General features: G+C 31.8%; 2 protein-coding genes, 1 long non-coding RNA gene and 1 pseudogene across 20 annotated transcripts; 2 read left to right on the top strand and 2 right to left on the bottom strand.

Annotated features, from left to right (window-relative positions):
• Nucleotides 1-253: 253 nt before the first annotated feature.
• On the bottom strand, nucleotides 254-3,824 carry LOC146922792 (spermidine synthase 1-like). 14 transcript variants are annotated; one of them, XM_085715581.1, is made up of 7 exons: nucleotides 3,529-3,824; nucleotides 3,300-3,363; nucleotides 3,064-3,186; nucleotides 2,127-2,298; nucleotides 843-943; nucleotides 602-745; nucleotides 254-523 (listed from the first exon to the last, which is right to left on the bottom strand). In XM_085715581.1, exons 1-4 carry the CDS (start codon nucleotides 3,666-3,668, stop codon nucleotides 2,230-2,232), a joined length of 396 nt encoding a protein of 131 aa, XP_085571707.1. In that variant the 5' UTR covers nucleotides 3,669-3,824; the 3' UTR covers nucleotides 254-523; nucleotides 602-745; nucleotides 843-943; nucleotides 2,127-2,229. The 14 variants fall into 14 exon arrangements, with proteins under 14 accessions (XP_085571707.1, XP_085571706.1, XP_085571715.1 ...); XM_085715580.1 differs by having other exon boundaries at nucleotides 254-745; XM_085715589.1 differs by having other exon boundaries at nucleotides 843-2,285.
• Nucleotides 3,825-6,032: 2,208 nt separating this feature from the next.
• LOC146922791 (uncharacterized) lies at nucleotides 6,033-9,293 on the top strand. 4 transcript variants are annotated; one of them, XR_015012583.1, is made up of 5 exons: nucleotides 6,033-6,504; nucleotides 6,682-6,734; nucleotides 7,531-7,893; nucleotides 8,096-8,684; nucleotides 8,903-9,293. It is a non-coding gene; the product is annotated as an uncharacterized LOC146922791 (long non-coding RNA). The 4 variants fall into 4 exon arrangements; XR_015012582.1 differs by lacking the exon at nucleotides 6,682-6,734 and having other exon boundaries at nucleotides 6,037-6,504; XR_015012581.1 differs by having other exon boundaries at nucleotides 6,058-6,504; nucleotides 8,096-9,293.
• A 1,236-nt stretch (nucleotides 9,294-10,529) lies between these two features.
• LOC146922790 (uncharacterized) lies at nucleotides 10,530-11,891 on the bottom strand. Its single transcript, XM_085715576.1, has 2 exons — nucleotides 11,592-11,891; nucleotides 10,530-11,213 (listed from the first exon to the last, which is right to left on the bottom strand). Exons 1-2 carry the CDS (start codon nucleotides 11,714-11,716, stop codon nucleotides 10,757-10,759), a joined length of 582 nt encoding a protein of 193 aa, XP_085571702.1. The 5' UTR covers nucleotides 11,717-11,891; the 3' UTR covers nucleotides 10,530-10,756.
• Nucleotides 11,892-16,814: 4,923 nt separating this feature from the next.
• On the top strand, nucleotides 16,815-20,727 carry LOC146922789 (microtubule-destabilizing protein 60-like; annotated as a pseudogene). The gene is made up of 8 exons (XR_015012579.1): nucleotides 16,815-17,538; nucleotides 17,674-17,719; nucleotides 17,984-18,077; nucleotides 18,175-18,294; nucleotides 19,081-19,179; nucleotides 19,262-19,321; nucleotides 19,480-19,574; nucleotides 19,914-20,727. The product of XR_015012579.1 is annotated as a microtubule-destabilizing protein 60-like (transcript).
• Nucleotides 20,728-20,942: the final 215 nt, after the last annotated feature.

Genomic DNA, 20,942 nt, shown 5'->3' with positions numbered 1-20,942 from the left:
CGATTTAAAAAGTGTATTTGATTTTAAATCGGCCCCCTTTACCCGATTTAAAATCGTTTAATTTAAATCGGTTGAACCCATCTAAAATCTTTTTTTTAAATCGGTTGATACCATTTAAAAAAAGGCTAACAAGAGTAAAAAATCTTTGAATTTAAATCGGTTCACCCCATTTAAATTCTCTTTTTTTTAATTTTTTTTATACACGATTATGGTACTGAATATAATATGAAATATCATATGATCAATGAAGGTATAAAACAATAATATTAATTTATTAAAACTTAATGTGTGCTTACTAGTACATGTCAAATTACAAAATAATTCTGGACCACAATGTATGGTCATGTAAACATAAAAAATAAGAGAAATATTGTTCATCTAACAAAATAAGCTATTAACATGACATGGACAAGCTTACTAGAAGAAATCAATTCACTAGCTTTAGAACCTAGAATTTGCAAAGTCTTATCAACGGCCTTCTATTTTTCCTCCTTGCCAAGGCCCATTTCATTTGGCAACATGGCTGTGTGACACATGAAATCAAAAGTCAATCACAAGATTCATGACAACCATAGTAAACGCTAAAGCACAAATACTGTACCATTATCAAAACCACAAAGCTTCAAAAAAATTGCAGTAGCAATATACACACAATAATGCTCCAATAAACACAAACTCGAAAGCTGCAAACACACAGCAAGCATGTCGTTCCACAACAATGAATCCAATGATGCAGCACCATAACCTGAAACAGTCCTAAGATTGAGAAATCCATAATGAAAACACAGTGGTACTATACATCAAGCAAGTACATTTTCTTTACAAGAGTTGATATTGAATACCTTAGTGTGATATTCTTGCAATACCAATTAAAGCCACTCCCTTCAAACCACATTATCCCACATAACAAAGACAGCCTTCAAATCTTGTTTTGAATCGAATACTAAACGATAAACACATTGAAAAAAATAAATAACATGGATTAACACAGTGCCACTAAGGCCTTAATGCAAGGAATCTCTTAACCATGGAACAGAACACAAACAGAGAATCTAAAGTGAAATTCTTAGGGGAGCTGTTTTCTCAAACGCAACTCATAAAAGAAACACACCTGCTCCAAGTAATATTTTTCATTGGACCAGCTAATAGGAGGCATCTCCAGGGTACAATATCCATATTTACTGCTAAACTTTTTAGGAACTCTTTTCACTATTCGAACTTCGTCTCGTAAAGAATCAATGAAATGGTTCACATCAAAAATGTCCTAAAAAATGTCCTCAAAATGGTTCACTTTTAAGGACCTATTTGAAGTTTCAAATAGGTGCGTAAAAAAACTTAAAACCTATTTGAAACTTAAATATAGAAGTCATTGAAGATATATATTGATTTGGTTGATGAAGAGTATAATCATTATCTGTGAAAAGGTCAGCAAAGCAGAACAACTTGGAAGGTCCTGGTACTTTCATAAATTCTGCATAATTGGAATGATTCTCCTAATAATACAATTCAATATATAATGGCTATTGATCACTACTATTGGATCTTGATTTTGCTGCTATAAATTTGGTGCCTTATTTGTTTGTTTAGTTGAGTAGCTATCACACTAATATGACTTGCATTAGAATACAAGTATCTAGCTGCTTAAATTTAAATTCCTGATTCAATTAAACTTCCAGCAATCTTTCATCATCTATAATTCTAGACTCTCGTCTAATTGGACAACCATTATCTTTCTCTTTTATATGTTCGTTTCATTTCTCGTAAATCATATCAACTATTTGCTGTGGGTTATCTGGTGTCTTAGAATTGAAGAAGATGATTGTGCAGAAGTTGTATATTGGATTAAGCTTCTAGCATGACAGTGATTTTTCAGCTAGTGAGTGTAAACCTTATGGAGTGCTATCTAAAAAATGCAGGTGATCATATATATGCTAGGAAAATGCAATGGAAGCTGCGTCACAGTCTTGAAATCGTTTATTAATCAAGTTGAATAGTTGTATGTAGTGTGTCTATATAGTAAAGAACCATACTTACATGTCTTCTTTTACTAATTAACTGCTGCCTTAAAGTTAAACTAGTGTTCTTCAGACTGTGAACTATAAAAGAACCAGTACTTGCGATCATACCTCATGTAATAACATTATTTATTGTAGCTCCTGGTCTCCACTAGTTTAGTCCTTCTTTCATAAAATAGCTATTTACAATGAATTTTGGTTCCATATGAGCAACTTATATAGTAAAAGGTTGTGATGACACTTTTTCTATGATGGAGTGTGGGTTCAAACCTGCAATATCACTCTTATTCACACTTAGTGAGTGTAAGTTTCACAGTTAAACTCTTTGAAACAAAAAAAAAACTAATTTTTTTTGTAGGTAGTTGCTAGATTTAAATTAGTAAGGGAGATGTTCTAGGTACACAAATTTAATCATTTTCTGCATCCCTGCACTTCAATATATATGTTTTATCACACTAAAGTATGTGTTAGTCATGGCAATACTACTAAAGATAAATAACACAAGCATAGTAGATACTAATAAAAACATATAGCATAACTCATAAAAGCTAGTTTACTTTCTCTATCATTTGTTACCAACAAAATAAAGGGTATGAAAAGACCATCTATCACTGTCATGAGTTTGATAAAGAGAGTTTGATAAGAAAATAGAGTTTTAAGAAGATGATGGTGGTGGTTGTTGTGGATTCCTTAGAACACTGGTGAGTAGTCGCCTCAACTCTTCATCCCTCTTCTCCCTCAAATCCATTAACCGTAACCCATTATGTTCAAATCCCATTAAAACAGTGTTGCTATGATGAATATAAAACAAGTGTGTAGCAGGAGTTAGCATGGTGACGGACACATTAACATTATGAGTAACCTAGAGATTCAATATAGACATTTTATGCACAAATTCTTCTAAGCAGCCATCTACATGTAATGATTAAAAACTATACACTTCCTTACAATTATTATCCTGAATTTTTTTTGCCAAACTACATGAGAAAATCAATGACAATAACTGGACATATACTAAATTATTAGAGGGATTCAAAGTATCAAATACCTTTTTGGGGTTTGGAATTGAGCAAAGAGGAAGATGAGTGATCATCTCTTGGTAGGCACACTCGTTCCATTCTGTGAGCTGAATGACCCCATCCAAAACAAGAACCTTGCCATATGTTGCTGACTGAAAAACAAAAGCATATGTCGTAAACAGAACTAGGACTATGCATATGTCGTAAACAGAACTAGGACTATGAAGGGGATTAAAATTTCAAATTTAACTGAAGCTACATGTACCTGGAAGACCATAACATCCTGATAATCAGATTTTCCTTGAAACAACAAATTGAACCAATTATACCTGAAATTAATGATGGAGAAAGATAGAATAAGACTTAAATTGATCAGAAATTGTTACAATTTTCTCATTTTGCTCTAAAATTCAATCGATCTAGCATCTAAGAATGAAACTGACGGAAATCAGAACCCTAGATACAACAATACGAATCACAAACCCTAGATTTACTTGTTAATGGTGACAGATTCATGTAGATCGGCTTCATGCAGATCTTCGAGATGAAGATTCGTCATCTGCTTCGAATCACAAACCCTAGATTTGACAATCCACAAATTGCATAGAGATGAGAATAACAACACCCAAAGCATCAAGCAGGATGAGGATATAGGAGTTGGAAGGTGGAATCGCAGCAAGGTGTTGTGCGGCGCGGCTTGGAGGTGAGGGAGGAATCTAGGAGGAGGTGGTGGTGATGGAGGAAATTTCAGTGTGAAGAGACACAGAGAGAGAGAGTCGCGAGCTGAAATGTGTGTGGGTTTGGCGTTTTTTGTTTTATTTTTAATTTTATTTTAGTTTAATTTATTAAAAACCTTTTTAAATCTGGTGAGCCTATTTAAAAACCATCTTATTTAAAACCTTACTACCGGATGAAGTTTTTAAATCTGATGGATAGCATCCTATTTAATATCCTTGATTTAAAAAGTGTTTTTTCTACTAGTGAATATCAAATTAAAGTTTAACACCAAATCTCTATCTTTTGTTTTTTAAAATTCAAAGGCTAATATATAATACTATTCGAAATTAAGTCCCATGAAATTTCTTTTGTCAAAAAAAAAAAAAAAGTCCCATGAATTTCTATTTCATGAATGCCAGGATATTCTTTCTTAAGCCCAATTTCCTTATATCAAATTAATAATTGGATATAATTGTTTTATGTTGACCAAGAAGATACAATTGTTTTATATCGTAAGCCTTTCTAGTGTATTAAGCTGTATTTTAAAACCACTAGAGGCACACAAACACTACCACATATGTAATATTTAAAAAATAATTTTCAACCAAGTGAGGGCCAAGACCCACATAATGCAACAAGTGGGTCCGTCCCTGACTGTACAATCAAAATTGTCATGTTCTGTCTTTTATTTTTTAGCAGATCATACGCACCAAAAGTTTTATGATTGGTGTCCGCTGGCTACACAATGTTGTTGCTTCAGTAAGGAACTTAATATTTTGACACAAGTGAATAAAAAATGATAGTTGAAATGGAGTTAATAACCTTGGTTGCAAGATCCTTGGAGTTAATAACCTAGGGCATAACCTTGTATTTTGGAGCTCAGAGAAACAGCCCTTGGTTGCAAGCAAGATCCACTACTGAAGCTAGTATAGAAGAAAAGCTCATGCAACCTCTGAGATTATGTGGTTACAAACTTACAATCCCTTTTGTCTAAGATAATATTACATCTACACTCATGTTCAAATACGTGACAACTTAAGTGCAATTAATTCTATTATAATACCATCACACAACCAATCCGTCATACTAGAACTAGTTAAACATTTCGAGACGTTCATTTTCTTGAGAAAAGGTTGTTGATGCTCCAACTTTGGATCAAATTGTTGATACTCTCAGTCTCACCAAATTACCATTCTAAGTTCTAACACGTTTGTTGATTCTTGTGACAAGCTCAAGGAGTTTTCCTCCTTACACCCACTGACCCACCTTGACCTTGAGGGAGGCTATTAGGCTAATAGGGTAGTTAACAATTTAGTTAGTTATTAGTTAGATTAGAAGGTTACCAATTTTGTTTGAGGTTGCAGTTAGAGTCACTGCCAGCTTGGATGCTTAGCTGGAAGAGGCTTAACTGTTTTCCATTTCTCAACTCACCTGTATAAAGAGCTATTGTACCTCTTGATTCAATCAATACAACTCCTGAATTTCTAATTGTGCATGGTATGAGTTTGGACACCGATGACGTATTTTGTACCAAGTCTAGAGCTTTGACCTATCAAAAACTAAAATTTTGGTTTAAATTCAATTTCGATCCTCTTATTTTAAACAAAATAAAATGTTGGTCTCTCTATTTTAAAAATCAATTTTCCAATCCTTCAATTTAACTTTTTTTTTTTTTTTAAAAATTTTGGTCCATGATGTTATGAATCATTTTCTTATGACGTGACCTACTTATTTATGACGTGACAACACTTATTAGATATATTGTTGTTGACATGAATATTTAATCTAGTCTAATAAATACTGTCACGTTAGAAATGAATGAGTCGCATAAAATTGACCCATAATGAGACATGAGACCAAAAGTCATAAAGAAGTAAAATAATGGGCCAAAAAATGGATTATTTAAATAGAGGACCTTTTAAAAAAATAAGAGACGAAAAACAATTTAAGCTTCAATTCTTTCAGAAATACTAAAAAGTTCCCTGCCTTAAGGGCACTTGAAAAGAAATTCAAAAAGAAACTTTATTTTTAAAATGATGCATTCAACACCTTAAAACTTAATTTGTTTTTCTACCTATGATTTATCACTTGTTTCCTTTTTAACTTTATTAACAAGTTTCATAGAGGAACTTATTAACATAACTCAAGTTCTTTATAACAAAGTAACCTCTAACAATTTAGTTAAGAAAAAACTCTGACTCAATAACAAGTTATTGAGTAACCATCACTACAAGAATTCCTCTAATTAGTGACAGATTCAAAATTGCGTTACTGACGGATTTGGACCCTCAGTAATTACTGACGGTCTAAACCCTCACTAATGCAGAAAAAACCCTCAATAACATTACTGACGGAATAAACCCCTCAATAATTCAAAAAGTTACACACAGAAAAATAATTACTATTATTTTAATATTACTGGCAGATAAATTCCGTCAATAATGTTAATGTAGGACTATTTGTATTACCGGCAGATTTAAATCCGTCACTAATTCTTTAACAAAACAATAATCTGCCAATAATGCATCTCGTATCCTCTCTCTCTCTCTCAGCTGGCCTCTTCTCTCACCACACTATTTCTCTTTTCACAAGCAAAACCCAGTCCCTCTCGTTTCTCTCTCTGAAACGCATTCAGGATTTGCAGTTCTCACCTCTCTTCTTCTTTCAACCACTCGTTTTTGAAATTCTGACCCATCACTCTTCTTCAAATCCAGTCGTCACTTTCTCACAGTTCTCACCCACTCTAATCCAAGGTAAGTCAATCGATCTCCAATCTCTGCTTCCTTCTCCAATGGCTGATTTTAGGGTTTCATAATTGGGAATTGGGAATTGTTTAGGGATTTAGAATTGGAGATTGGAAATTGTTAATTGGAAAATTGTTTTAGGCTTAATGAACTAAAGTCGATTAGGCTTATCTATGAATGTTGCAGAATTGTTCAGAACTTACTTTGGAAAATTGCGTTAAGTTTCAGACTTGCTTTAGGTACGAGAATTGCTTGTTTTTTATTTGTTTATGATAAGCCAGAATTGCTTTAAGTTTGAGCATTGCTTGTTTCAGAATTGCTTATTCCAATCTGTTATGCATTATTGGCTATACTATCAAAATGCATCATGTTTGAGAGCATGATTGGTCTAAATTTCATGAAAGTATGTGTTAGGTCATATCAAGAATATGATATTGATAGTAGTTCTTGTTTATGCCTTATATAAGAGAGGTTATAAAATTGATAAGTAATGAAAGATATGAAGACATATTATCCTGAATTTAGCATTCACGGGATAAAATCGATTCATTATTTAGTATACAGATTCAATTTTTTTACTTATAATTTTGCAGTTAGCATTCACTAGATCGATGTGCACTAGAAAAACTGTACTTGAACTGGCTGCAATAAGTAAGCAATCTTAAGCCAATAACATTAGAACTTGGAGGGAAATCGCCTTTCATTGTCTGTGAGGATGCTGATATTGACAAGGCTGTTGAAACTTGAAATTGCTCACTTTGCTCTTTTCTTTAATCCGGTTTATATTCCTTGTCATCTTTCTTATGCTTATAGCTTTTTGATTTCTAGTTCTGCTTATAGCTTCTGCTTATTGCTTATGCTTATAGGTTCTTCTTATTGCATATAGCTTCTAAATCTTTGCATATAACTGACAGTTTCTGAACACTGGTGTAGTTGATTTAATATTATTTAGGTGATGTGTTCTTGATGTTAATAAATGACACTAGTTATACAAGCTTATGTTAATAAATGGCGTTTTGGAACTTGAAAATGCAGGGAGGATCATCAAATAAAGTTGTGGACTGCATTCTATGTTTGAAAGGATATTATGAATGGAAACTATCTGGTGGAATTGGTGTGTGGAGGTATGGTGGAACTGTGAGGATTACTTCCTTACCGAAGATCTCTCCATCTTCCTCCATAGTTGGCAGTGAAAGTGCTGATGACTCGTTGGACGAGTCCGAGTCATCGCAGTATGAGCATCTGCTAGAATTTCTCCACCTATCCGAAGAGTTCTTGAATGAAGAAACCAAGACTACCAATGTTCTTGCTTTCCTTTTTGATCACTTTGGACTCAGACTTCTTCAGGCTTACCTTAGAGAGACAGATGGGAAAGATGATCTGCCTCTGAATACAATGGTCGGTAAGATCTTTACTGGTTTGTTGCAATGTTGTATATTACTGATTATTAGATGACTATGTAGAAAATGAGTATATTAATCACTAAATATGTATAATGTATTTATTTATAAGAGGGTAAGATAGATCTCGAGTATGACTCATATTCACCGATAAGTGGACAGTAGCTCAACCAAGCGTCTTTCTTCCCTCTTTGTTTCAGGGGACGAAGGCAACTTTTCCGGCGACAGCAACAGCCGCCTTCAGCTTCTGCAACATTCTATGGGTTTGTTTTGTCCCTGTTCTTCGTCGTTTTGGTTTCTGCAAAGGTTGAAGTGAGACCAGTATCGTTCTCTCTTTGTCTGCGGTAATAGTGAGGCTATTTTAATTAGTGGTTAAGTTATGTTGGGCTTTTATTTTTATAATAGAAATTACACCTTAGGTTTTTTATTCTTCTTCTCTGGCCCAACTCAGTATTCCGGTTCTCCTTCTGGATACAAGTAAACTCTGTTCTTCTTCTTCTACAAAGCCCTCCATTTTCCTTTTACTTCTGAGTGCTAAGCCATATGCTTTTCCTCCATTTTTTCTCTATTTGTTTTGGATTCAATTAGTTAAGTTATCTTGGGTTTTGATTTGTTTTCTTTGATTGAAGGTTTTGTGATTATTAATGTTAGTGACAAATTAACAAAGTTATTTATAATTTATTAAGAAATGATTACCCGTTTAATTAGTGGTATACCGGTTATAGTGTTCCCCAAAGTAAAAGATGGAAATGATGGATTAAGTGCAAATGACCTTGTTGATACATTAAGGTCAGATGCATCTTTATTTCATTTTCTGCTATTGCATTTAACTTTTATTATTTAATGAATTTGATATGTGAATGCTTTACTTCAAAGTCGAAATGCATTTTCTTTTTAATTTAGCTATAACTAAATTTGCAAAAGGAGGATTAAAAACTAAAAGGAACTTTGATATGCTACATGTAGACATTGTTATATTATTAGCTCATGGTTCATTTTTTCAACAGGAGGTTCGAGGTTGATTTTGTTCTATTAGCTGGATACCTCAAGCTTATACCAGCGGAACTGATCCGAGTAAATTGCTAATTTATGGTACTTCATTTTCAAAGCCATTCGGAATATATCATTTTCTTCGGCCTACTTGCAGAGAGACCCTCTTCAGCTGCTGAAAGATTGAGGAATCTAATACTCAAGAAGAGTTGAAGGATTTTCAAGGATTTTGAGTTAGGAGGGAGATCAAGATCGAATTTTCCTGAATATTATGATAATTAGTTTATTATGTTAGTTTTTAGATTGTACAAATATTATTGATATATTTATCGTTTTGTACGAATATTATGATAATACACGTTGTTTAATTAATTTGTGTCTTATTAAATTAAAAATTTATTTCATTAATTTCTCTGTGTTTAATAAATTTTATTTCTTTAATAAAAATTAAAAAGTGGAAAGGAATAAAAAAAAAAGTGAGAAGTACATTACTGGCTGAAATTTTCGTCAGTAATGCAGATCTGTATAAACATTACTGGCGGAATTTTCCCTCAGTAATGGAGAGGTAGTTCTGACAAAGCATTACTGAGGGATTATTCCGCCAGTAATTACTGACGGATTCAAATCCGTCAGTAATTACTGGCGGAATAATCCCTCAGTAATGCTTTGTCAGAACTACCTCTCCATTACTGAGGGAAAATTCCGCCAGTAACATTACTGACGCTCATATTACTGAGGGACTCATTTCGTCAAAAATCCGCCAGTAATACACTTTACTGAGGGATTTTTGGCATTACTGAGGGATTATTTCCGCCAGTAAAAACCAAAATTCTTGTAGTGCATGTATGGATATATATATATATATATATATATATATATATATATATATATATATATATATATATATATATAATTGAAGGATATTAAGATAATTGTATTTTTTTTTAATAAGATAATTGTCTTTTTGTTTTTAATAATAAAAATTTAGAGTGACAAGAAGATATCTCAATTTAAGGGGAGAAGATCATCATACGATCAGGTAGAAAAAATTGACGTTAACATACAAAGATATTTATGTTTAATTCCCTCTAAAAACAGGGTAAAGATCCTCTCCATTTATAAAAATAAATGTATATTGAAATTTGAATCTTGAAACACTAGTGAAACTTGAATCTAAGACCTTTGGAACGAGACTAGAACCAAAGACCTCAATTCAAGATAAATGTATATTGAAATACTACCCTACCACACTATTCCTATGCGTTAGAAGAGCAAATAAATAGATAAGCTAATAAAATAGATAGTCTTCCACAATTTTTTATTTTTCCAGGTCGTCCACAAAATTTGAATATGTATACAACTTTTTTTTATATATATAATTTCACTTTATTCTGTCTTTTCTCTTCCACCCAAATAAACTTTTTATAATTCGAATATTTAGTATACAAATAAACTTTTTATAATTCGAATATTTAGTATACAACAAACTTTTTTATAATTTCACATCATTCCGTCCTTTTTTCTCTTCCATCCAAACATAACTTCATTAAGTTGTAAATTCTTCACCGTCAATTCAGTCCTAATAGCTTCACACAAAATATTTATAATAATTTACGCTACTAGAACATTCCTACCACAACCTCATTGAGTACTCAATCAACAATTCCGATTCTAATTTTCCTTGTTGCACGTTAAAATGACATTAGGGAATGACAAATTCAAAGTACTTGTGTTACGAATCTAAACACTTTAGTTATGTACATTGCATTAGGACAAAACTTCCAAAAACAAAATACTATATATTGAAATAAAAAGGATCAATGACCCTTTTCTTTTCTTTTTTTGTTTGAATCATTCATCTCTTATTCATTTTAACTTGAAACTTCATCTAAAAGCTTATACCTTCTTACCTTATTCCTGAAAACTTGTTTGGTCACACCAATATTATTATTACTACTTTTTATAATGTTTTCTGATCTTGTTCTCCTCAACTTCTCTTCCAAAGCACCGTTTGTGATGATTCTTTTGCGAGTTGAAACTAAAATAGATGGAGATGTTGATGATGCTATTGGTGATTTTGCTTCTGATGGTGATTTTGGTTTCTTCATTGGTTTTGGAAGTTGAAGACGATAAACACCACTTCCTTTGATTACTCCTTTCTTCTGAAAACAATTTTTTATTTGTTTGTTCTTTCCTTCATCTTCTGTGCTTTCATTTTTCTTGTAAGAAGATGAAGAATTTGAAGAGTTTGGTGAATCCTCGTTCTGACTCAAACACCAATTACATGTTCCAAAAAATTCTGTTGTTGGATATACGTTACTACAATACCTACAAAATTTTCATGAAAGAGATTATTGAATAATCCAAAGACCACACCAGATAACAAAAAAATTATATTATCAATGATATCAAAGATGTATGTTACAAATTAATTCTCTCCTCACTAAATTTAAATACAATAGTATATATAAAGAATTTACATTTTCTTCAATTTCCTTACAAAAATATAAAATTTATTGATGTATAGTTTGTATTTTTTTCCTTTCAAAACTATATGTAACTCTTTCATAACTAAATTTAGTAACAAAATTATATATAAAGAATTTACTTTTTTTTTCTCTATATGATTTTTAGTAACAAAACTATATATGATTTTTCATTAAAAAAAAGATTAAGGGATATGTAATATATATATTTTTTAAATACCTGTGTTGAGATCGGATTTGGCAGATTTTGCATAGAAAAAGCTGGTCAGAGAAACCAAGATCCCCACACATGCAACACTCTGTCTTTGGTAGTTGTTCTGCAGAGTTTGTTCCTTTGCTTGTCATGTTTTGCTGTATCTATTTTTCATTGAGAGGTGAGAGGGAGAGGGAGAGATTTATTGTTAATTGAAGATAGATGAAGAACTAGGAGAGGCTAATGACCACAAATAAAAAAGGTAAAGAGACCCACAAAAAAGACTAAACCGAGTTAAACAAGATATAGACTTTTGAGTTTCCGTGTCACCGTGTTTGTGAAGTTTTGTTGTATATATAAATAGAGTAATGATATTTTGACATCCATTTGATGACAACTTTGTTGACAACCTTGTTTTTCTCACTTCTTATTGGTCAAAAACAATGGAGAGAGAAAAAGGAAGAGAGAGGATAACAGAGTATGAGAGAGAAAGTTGTTCAAAAATTATCAAAAAGTGGTTGTCAAAATATCATTTCTCATATAAATATAAATGAAACACAAGAAATAAGGGGTTGCTGAGAGAAAGGGAAATCAATTAATAATAGAGTCTTTGATAGGGACATTCTTTAATTTTTTTTCCACTAGCCAACTAGCCTTTCTTGAATGTACTAATAAATTATTAAAATAAAATAAAAATGTTTTGTAAGTGCAAATCATTCACTTAATAAAAGACATTTGATATGTTGAATTCGAATTTGAGTATAGTAGTACAAATTATCGCTTTTTATTTATGGAAAATGCTAACAAGTGTCTTAAGGATATTGTTTAAGCATCTAAAAGTAGCAACTTTTGCATTGGAAATTGTATGGTTATGACTTTAACATGTGCTTTGACTTGTATTTTCAAGACATAATTACTTTTTGTGGATTCCTTAAACAATGTCCTTAGGGCACTTGTTAGCAAAATCCTTTATTTATTACTCCCTCCGTTTCACAGTACTTGTCCATTTTGAAGAATAATTTTGTTTCACTTTACTTGTCACTTTCAAATTTCAATGCAACATTAATTATTGGTTTATCAATAATACCCTTTACTTATTTATTGTAGAGAGAAATAATAGAATGAGTAAGGGTATTATAAAAAAACACAAAGAATTTAATAAAAAATGACAACATTTATTTGATTCCTTGGTATGTGTAATTTCTTCAAAATGGACAAGTATTGTGAAACGGAGGGAGTACTATGTATTTAATTTCCCGTTTAGGACACACAAACACCACCTTGCACGCTTTTCAATGTATTTTTGTCGAGATTTTAAAAAGTTCCAAATACTAACTTCTAAGTTAACGTGATTTTATGTTGCACTTTCGATCAAACCATGTTTTACAAAACGCATCACCAAACAGAGGCTTAATTTAAATGAATTTCGTCGCCAAACTCTTTAAAATAAAAAAAGTAAAAAATAAAAATTGGATATTTGAATATGATATCCTTTAGTTATTAAGCGTACCTTTAAATGCGTGTTAGTAAGTAAAAGTTATAAAAGGATAAAAAATATAAAATTATATATATAAATCCGAAAATATTTATGTACACTCAACATCATGAGAGGCAGAGAAATTGTTATAATAGATGTGATAGGAAATGAAAGATAGAGATATAAATAAAGTGTTGAATAAGTTTCCTAAAAACAATGGTGTTGAATGAGTATTTGAGAATTATAAATGTCTTAATATAAGAGTCGATTTATATATATATATATAGATGATTTGATATATGTGATACATTAATAATATGATGGAAAGAAATAGATAGGAAATAAAATGTTGAGTCACCGTTAAAAAAAATATGTTGAAATATCATTGTTTATATGAATTTTGATTATCAAAAAAACAGAAAATAAAAAAGTTTTTTTTTACAAGAAAGAAAATAAAAAATATGTAAATTGGTTGATCTGTATGTGGGTCCAATTTGCCCTTATGATACTCCAAAGAAAGAGTGGTCATGGTCATGGCCTCTTAGCCTCTCCTGGCAAAGTCATATCTAGGCTTGTAATGGGATGGTGGATTCGGATTTCTTAATATACCAAAGTATGAGACAATGGGTCACCCTAAAAAGGCTATGTGGAATTTTGAGGAACCGAACTTTATTGGAATCCAACGCATTTTCCGGTTCCACATTGTGAGAACTACAATTTTCTATCAAGTCACATTCCATGGTCAGTAATCAGATTACATTTATTGGGTAAAACATGTATTATAAGTCAAAAAAGAGATAAGATTCACAAAAAGGTATAAATTACATTATATAAAGAATTTTATAAATTGAAATAATTATCGATAAGATTATTTTTAAATTTTGAACGAATGTGGTATAACCAAAGTCTCTTCCTATTGTCCTCGTGAGCGTAGCTCAGTTGGTTGGGACAATGCATAAAATATGCAAAGTCTGGAGTTCAAACTCAGGCCATTACAAAAAAAAAAAAGTCTCTTCATGAGTTATGACCAAAAAAATTAGTTATTCTATTGGTTTTTTACTTATCACTTTTGCAGAAAAAATTGATCTTCTATAATTTCTTATCGGTTTTTAAATTCAATATAATATTAATCATCATTTTATTAATAATACTTTAAATATTTATCACAAAATGAAAAATAGATAAAATGAAATAGTAAATAATTAAGGTATTAGACTCGTGGATTCCGACGAGTTGAGTTTTACGTGGATTCAAGTGGTAGTTAATACCTTAATTAGCAAAGCATGAGGTATTGTTTCAGGAACAGGATTGGTGCTGAGGATCATTAAGATGTGTTTGGTTTGTAAGAGAATTTGTGAAGAGAGAAGTTGGAAAGAGAGAGTTTGAAAAGAGAGAAAGATGTGAGAAATAAAGTAGATTTGAGAATTTTTTTCTACCTTTAAAATAAGGCAAATTCCATGGTACACTCACAAAACAGTACACCAAATTATCAAATTAATATCGAAACAAGTTGTTTTTTTTTTAAGAAAAAGAATTGTTTTCAATCATTAACAATTACAATAATTAGATCTTATTTACCAAAAGTGTCGACGGAATAAAATTTACTTTTTTTTTTAATTTTTGTTACATATAACAAAGAATATTGATTATTATTTATAAGAAAATGTTAAAAATTTAATATGATTCTTATAAACAATAAAATAATGTCTTTTCTTATAAAACGATGTTTTATAAAATATAAATATTGTTAAATAACTCTTTATTTCATAAAATGATTGTTAAATTATAAATTTTTGAAGCAGAAGTACCGGTACACCTCAATTTATGAGGTGTACCGTAGAAGTTCCCTTAAAATAATCCAAAATTATTTTTCTACCCTACTTTTTAAAAAAAAAAATTCAAATATGCCATACTTTTTTGATATTCCATGTCATCCTACAACCCCCTTGTGAGATATTTTTTTTTTTTGACTTATTATATCCCACAACCTCCCCTTGTGGGATTATTTTTGGAATTGAATCATGTAGCACATGAAAAGTTCATTTATTTTTAAGTCAATAACGCAATTATAATTCCTTTTTTGTATAGCAGTTCTTTTTCATTATTATTTTTTATTTCAGTTACCACATAACAGTTCATTTTTATTAATATTTTTCTTTCTGTTACCATATAGCAGTTCCTTTTCATTATTATTATTTTCTTTCGATTACCACATAGTAGTTTCTTTCCCTTTTCATTTTTATAGATTTAACAGTCTTTGCGGATATGACCAATTTTTCGGTGCAGACTTTTGTATATATTTTTTCTTTTGATTTATCTTTTTTATTGCAGTCTATCTTTTGTTTTTGTTGCTTTTTGAGGTAGTTTGATAACATAATACTGAATATAACTATAAAATTAATAATATAGTCAATTTCATAGTTATATATGAAGCTCTACAAAACTCGTGCAGGAAGCGATTAATTTCTTTTCAATATATATTCCACTTCCAATCAATTTAACATTCAATTCATTTAGTCATCCAATTTCAATGCACAAAATTTTTAGTAGATATTATTATTATTTTTACCAAGAATGACTTAATTTTACCAAGGGCATATGATATTAATGCACATTGAGCTCAATTATCTCATTCATGCATATATCCAATTATCCCACTAACAAAATATTTTATAGATCATAATGTGCCTCTAATTTGCAAGTAGAAACTGAAATTTAAAGAGAAAGATGCATGAGAAACAAAACAATAAAATATAAAAATTATCCTCAAATCCTAACTCTCTAAGAACAAATATTTGGAGATGTGTAGAAATGGAAAATAATGGATGAAGAGTGGGAGAAAAACAAATGATCAAGAAATGGAATGGAGAAAGAAAGATGAGAAAGAGGAAAAAAAAAGGAAAGAAAAATAAATCAGAGAGAGAAACTGAATCATGATAAAGTGATATGTTGAAGAGAGATAGACGGAACTGAGATGTTAAGAAAGAGTTTTCAATGAGAATCAAGATTGCAATGACCATTAATAAAAATCAAGGACAATCACTTAAACATGTCGGAATATATTTTCCAACACAAATTAAATATTCTCATATGGTCAATTATATGTTGCAATTTCAAGAGTAGCCTCAAGAAAAGGTTTGAAGATATTGATAGGCAATGAAATATGTAATAATTTGTATATACTTTTAGATTTTAAATGTGTTTTGTTGTTTCTGTTTCTCATCGACTATAAGTTCAATATGAACAACAACATTAATATTTTTATGAATAATGAATCACGAAATAGTATCAGGTATTGCATCAGACCCAATCCGTGCATATCAGAATTGTGTTAATTTAAAGCACATTTATATTAAGAGCAAATTGCACTTACTTTCCCTTAGATTTTATTTAAAAGCAATCACACCCTCTCTAGTTTTGAAAAAACATTCACCTCCCTTAATTGTTTCATGAATGAGGCACTTTCTCCCTTCCACACTTACGTCGGTCACTCTTATGTTAGTTAACAGTGGTTCACATTCTTAGAACCGACTAGTGGGCAGACATTTTTACCAAGCCGTCAAGTTCCTCACACTCAAGCCCAAACCTAATGTGTCTGCACTATAGATAGCTTACATTAATTAGATTGTATTAACTCTACATAAAAATAGTTACAGTTAAGCATGCAGTAACAAGGAATATACAGCTGTAACACTAACTGGCAAATGCCAGTTACCTCTAGATAAGAAGCCTGCTATAGCAGGTCACCACAAATATTGTAACAGAATTGTAACAGAATATTGAATACGACAAATCTATCATCTCTGAGATTGAATTGACTCTTCAATACTTGTTCTAATATTTGCGTTTTTTTTTTCTTCATTGCAATTTCCACTCCAAATTCACTCACACTCACTCAAAATTCAATCTTTCTCATATTTTCGAATACCCTTTTGAATCCTCTTCAAATCGGTGTAACTTTTCCGGCGATACACCTACGGTGGAAAAAGTTACAAAAATGACACCAGAGAAGAAGAAACCCTTGGAAATTGAGAATTTGAACCCTAATGAGTTTTCTAATCGAAACCCACTTCAGAAATCATCGAATAAAGCTGAGAATAATTGTGTTAATGTTTCTGTTGTTTCGCCGCAGAAGAGAATTCGTCAGAGAAAGTTTGTGGTTGCAAAGAAGAAGAAGAATGATCAAAGTCCTAAGAAAACGGTTTTGTGTAAATGTGGAGAGAATAGTGATGGAAGTAAGTGTGTTTGCGAAGCAATGGAAGAAACAAGGAATGGTGTACCTGAAAATGGGAAAGTGATGCATTTGGTGAAGGATTTTGAGAGGTTACTTAGTATAAAAAGGGAGAAAGAGAAGAATGAGGACGAGGAAGAGAATGAGAAGAAGAATAAGGTGATGAAACAACCTGTTAAGGATGAAGATGAACTATCTGAAGATGTTTCTGGATTGGATCAAAGGGTTATAGTTACATCTTCTTGGGATTGTGGAAGTGGAAGAAGGTTTTTGTGTTTTACTTCTTTTACTTTGATAACTCTAAAGTTTGTTTCATTTTATTTGAATTTGATTTGATTCATTTTGCTTGAGATTGTTGACTTGTGTCAATTGTTGTGTGTGCTTTTTTTTTTTGTGTGCAGTGTGTGTAGCAGGAACTTTTCTGGTGGTAGAAGAAGCAGAAGAAATGTAAGATTTTTAGATGATGTTATTGTTATTGTTATTGTATTTCCAGCTCTATAGTACCGACCGACATTTGTGATTAAGGCATGTCCGGTGTCCGACACGACACATGTGATGTAATTAACATTGGGTTATGTCATTTTTGCAAAATGTTATCGGTATCGACGTGTTAGTGTTAGTGTTTGTGACATGCGGTTACTATAATACTAATGAAGATTGGTTAGTGATTCACTATTAATAAGGTTGTTTTTGAATTTCTGTGTTTTTTAGAGCTTGGAATCATCTAGTACTATTGGAGGAAGGAGGTGGAAGAAGAAGCAGAAGCTAAGTCACTAGTCAGAAACCTTTCAAGCTAAGGACTGAGGTAATTGATGATACAAATAATTGGTTATTTCATTAAAAGTTTCTTCAAATTTTTTAGTGGCTATATTGGTGATGCATTGGCTATAATGCTATTGTAGCAAAGGGGAAAGATGAAAGAAGAACAGTTGATGAAGAAGGTAAAAGAGATTTTGACAGAAGAAGAAAAGATGAGAATACCTATTGCACAAGGTCTTCCATGGACTATTGATGAACCTGAGGTAAGGTCGATTTCTCATGTCAATCCTTAGTTTGAAGTGTATATGCTTAGTAACAACTCACAGTCAAATTTGGTCTATTTTTGCTCTTGCCAAGTATAAATGTAATTTTTTAATCAAGCATAGGCTCGTTTATGCCTACTAATGCTTGTCCATTAGCCTCTGATTGTCCCATCATGTAATGCAATTACGATTATAGCTTATGTCCGGTGGTTCAATTTAAATTTTCACGCACTGTCGGGGTAAAAATAATTACACTATTAGTTCTCAACTGATCATGTGTATATGACTCTAGAAGTAGTTATTATAAAGTCAAAACTTTCTGTTTATTTGATGGTTATGATTAATTGACAGTTTAAAAATTCTTTACATTGACGGTGTATATGAATTAAATCTGTGAGTAGTTGGTTATATGATCTTGCTTCGAAACTTTGAACTGATTTATATTATAAAGCAGCCTTATATCTAATATCCTAGCATAACATGGCAAGGAGATAGCAATTCTCAATTAGAACGGTACGTTGTGGCAAGCATTCTATGTCATCTCATATTTAGCTACCCTTAATGATGTTGCTGCGTTAATCACCAATAAACATCCTCTTGAGTCTTGACCATATGTCAGCTGATATGTACTAAATTCAGTTTCAGTGGAATTAGGAATCCTTTTTGCTCACAATACCTCGTGTACTTTCTGTGTTTGTAATCAAAGTTTTTCTTTGTCAAATTTATCATAATTCTGTTGGAAGTCTCTACTGCTTGTCCATTTGTCTAAGCATTCTTCTGTTACAGTGCTTGCTAAAACCTCCTGTGAAAGAAAGCACAAAACCTATTGATGTGAAGCTTCATAGTGATTTGAGGGCAATTGATCGCGCGGAATTTGATCATCAGGTGCATATTTCATCTACTCTTTCTTTCCCCTTTAGTTTTACACATCATGAAATGTAAAATTGATGAATGCTTAACTGTTTAGGTGGCTGAAAAATTGAGTTTGATAGAACAACAGAAAAGGGAATTGGAAATACAACAAAAGGTACCATGTTTACCAACTTTCACATCTCAAATCAACAAGTTCTGATTTTGAGTTACCATGTTTTCCAACTTTCACATCTCAAATCAGTGTGTCCTAATTTTGAGTTGCCATGTTTTCCTTTATCTAAAATGTTGAAGTCGGTATATATTCCCTTACAGTTGGCTGAAGAGGAAGAGATTAGGAAATTGAGGAAGGAACTCATTCCTAAAGCGCAGCCAATGCCTTATTTTGACAGACCATTCATTCCAACGAGGTAATGATTGATCAATCTCATAATGAACACTCTTAGAAAATATTACAAATTATAGTATGTTTTTAACAGTTTCTTGGCATATCATTTTGTGATTCGGATATCGCGCAGTTACTGCATGTCTGCATGACACAGTTATCCATCTTGGTCATTCGATCTCAAAATCAATGGCAAAGATTATTTAAAGTTGATTTGACGAAAGGTGTAATGTGAACCAATTGATTTCAAATCAATGACCGAGATCAATTAAAGTGTGTATTTACGTGCATTTTGCACTGTTGTGAATTCGGATCCATTATTTTTTGTCTCTTTTTGTCTCATTATTTATATTTTGGTTTGAAGGTCAATGAAGAATCCAACTATACCAAAAGAACCAAAGTTTCACATAACTCACCATAAGAAGATCAAGTGCTTTACATTTAATGAAATGAGATCATACTCTTCATGCTGTTGATGATTCCAGAATTTATTTGCTTATGTGAAGAGAAATATTCAACTTGTATATGGACAAGCAATAGTATTTGCAAATTTTGGTTTTACCTTTAATCAATTGTATCAATTTGGTTGTGGAGTAGGTGTGGATTCTGTCTTTTCTGTTTGGTTTGAGCAGATAGTTTTTGGTGTTTTGTTTTCTTCCGTGCCTGCTGGTTTTGATCTGTTGCGCCTGTGGTAAATCTGGTGTGCTCTATTGGTGCTGGGAGGTGGTTTGGTGTTGACTGATTTGCTGTGTTAGGGGGGCTGGAATGGTACAGGTTAGAGTTTTTTTTTTTTTTTTTGGCTTCTGGCTGTTCTTTCTTGGTTTGGCTGTCTGTGAGCTATTGTATGCGTGTTGTAGCAGCCATCAGCTGCTGTGTTTTATATTTTTGCCTCATTTTTCAGTCTCTTGGTTAACTGTAGGGAGTTTTTTGTTGCTGTTTTTGGTCAGCTGTCGGCCTTGTGACAGTGATTTTGGGTGTGTTTTCTTGAGGTGTTCCGTGTTAGGCGCCTGTGTTTGTTTTCTCCCTTTCTGCGAGGGTTGGTGTGTCTTACACTACCTTGACGTGAATAAAATTTGCCGTTTCAAAGAAGAAAAAAAAATTGTATCAATTGTAGTGCAATAATTTTTGTACTGCTAGACATAAGCAGATGGATTGGGGCAAAAGGTATCTTCTTTTCATTGAAATGAAATGAACTCACTTTTTTTTGGATGTGAATTCATTGTTACCTTCTAATATCATCTCATCTCATATTATATATAATAACTACAAGTCTTCATTCTTCACAATGTCATATTTTCTATGCATAATTATGATTCTTAAAAGTAGGATAATTTACATACATGTGTTCACAATTTTATGACACATTAAATTTTAAAATGCAATCAAAATAATA

The sequence above is a fragment of the Medicago sativa genome, chromosome 5 (assembly GCF_051527215.1).
Source record: "Medicago sativa cultivar Bolivia chromosome 5, Bolivia_mono, whole genome shotgun sequence".
Lineage (NCBI taxonomy): Eukaryota > Viridiplantae > Streptophyta > Magnoliopsida > Fabales > Fabaceae > Medicago > Medicago sativa.
The sequence above is the reverse complement of the archived record's forward strand: the minus strand, read 5'-3'. Positions and strand labels throughout refer to the sequence as shown.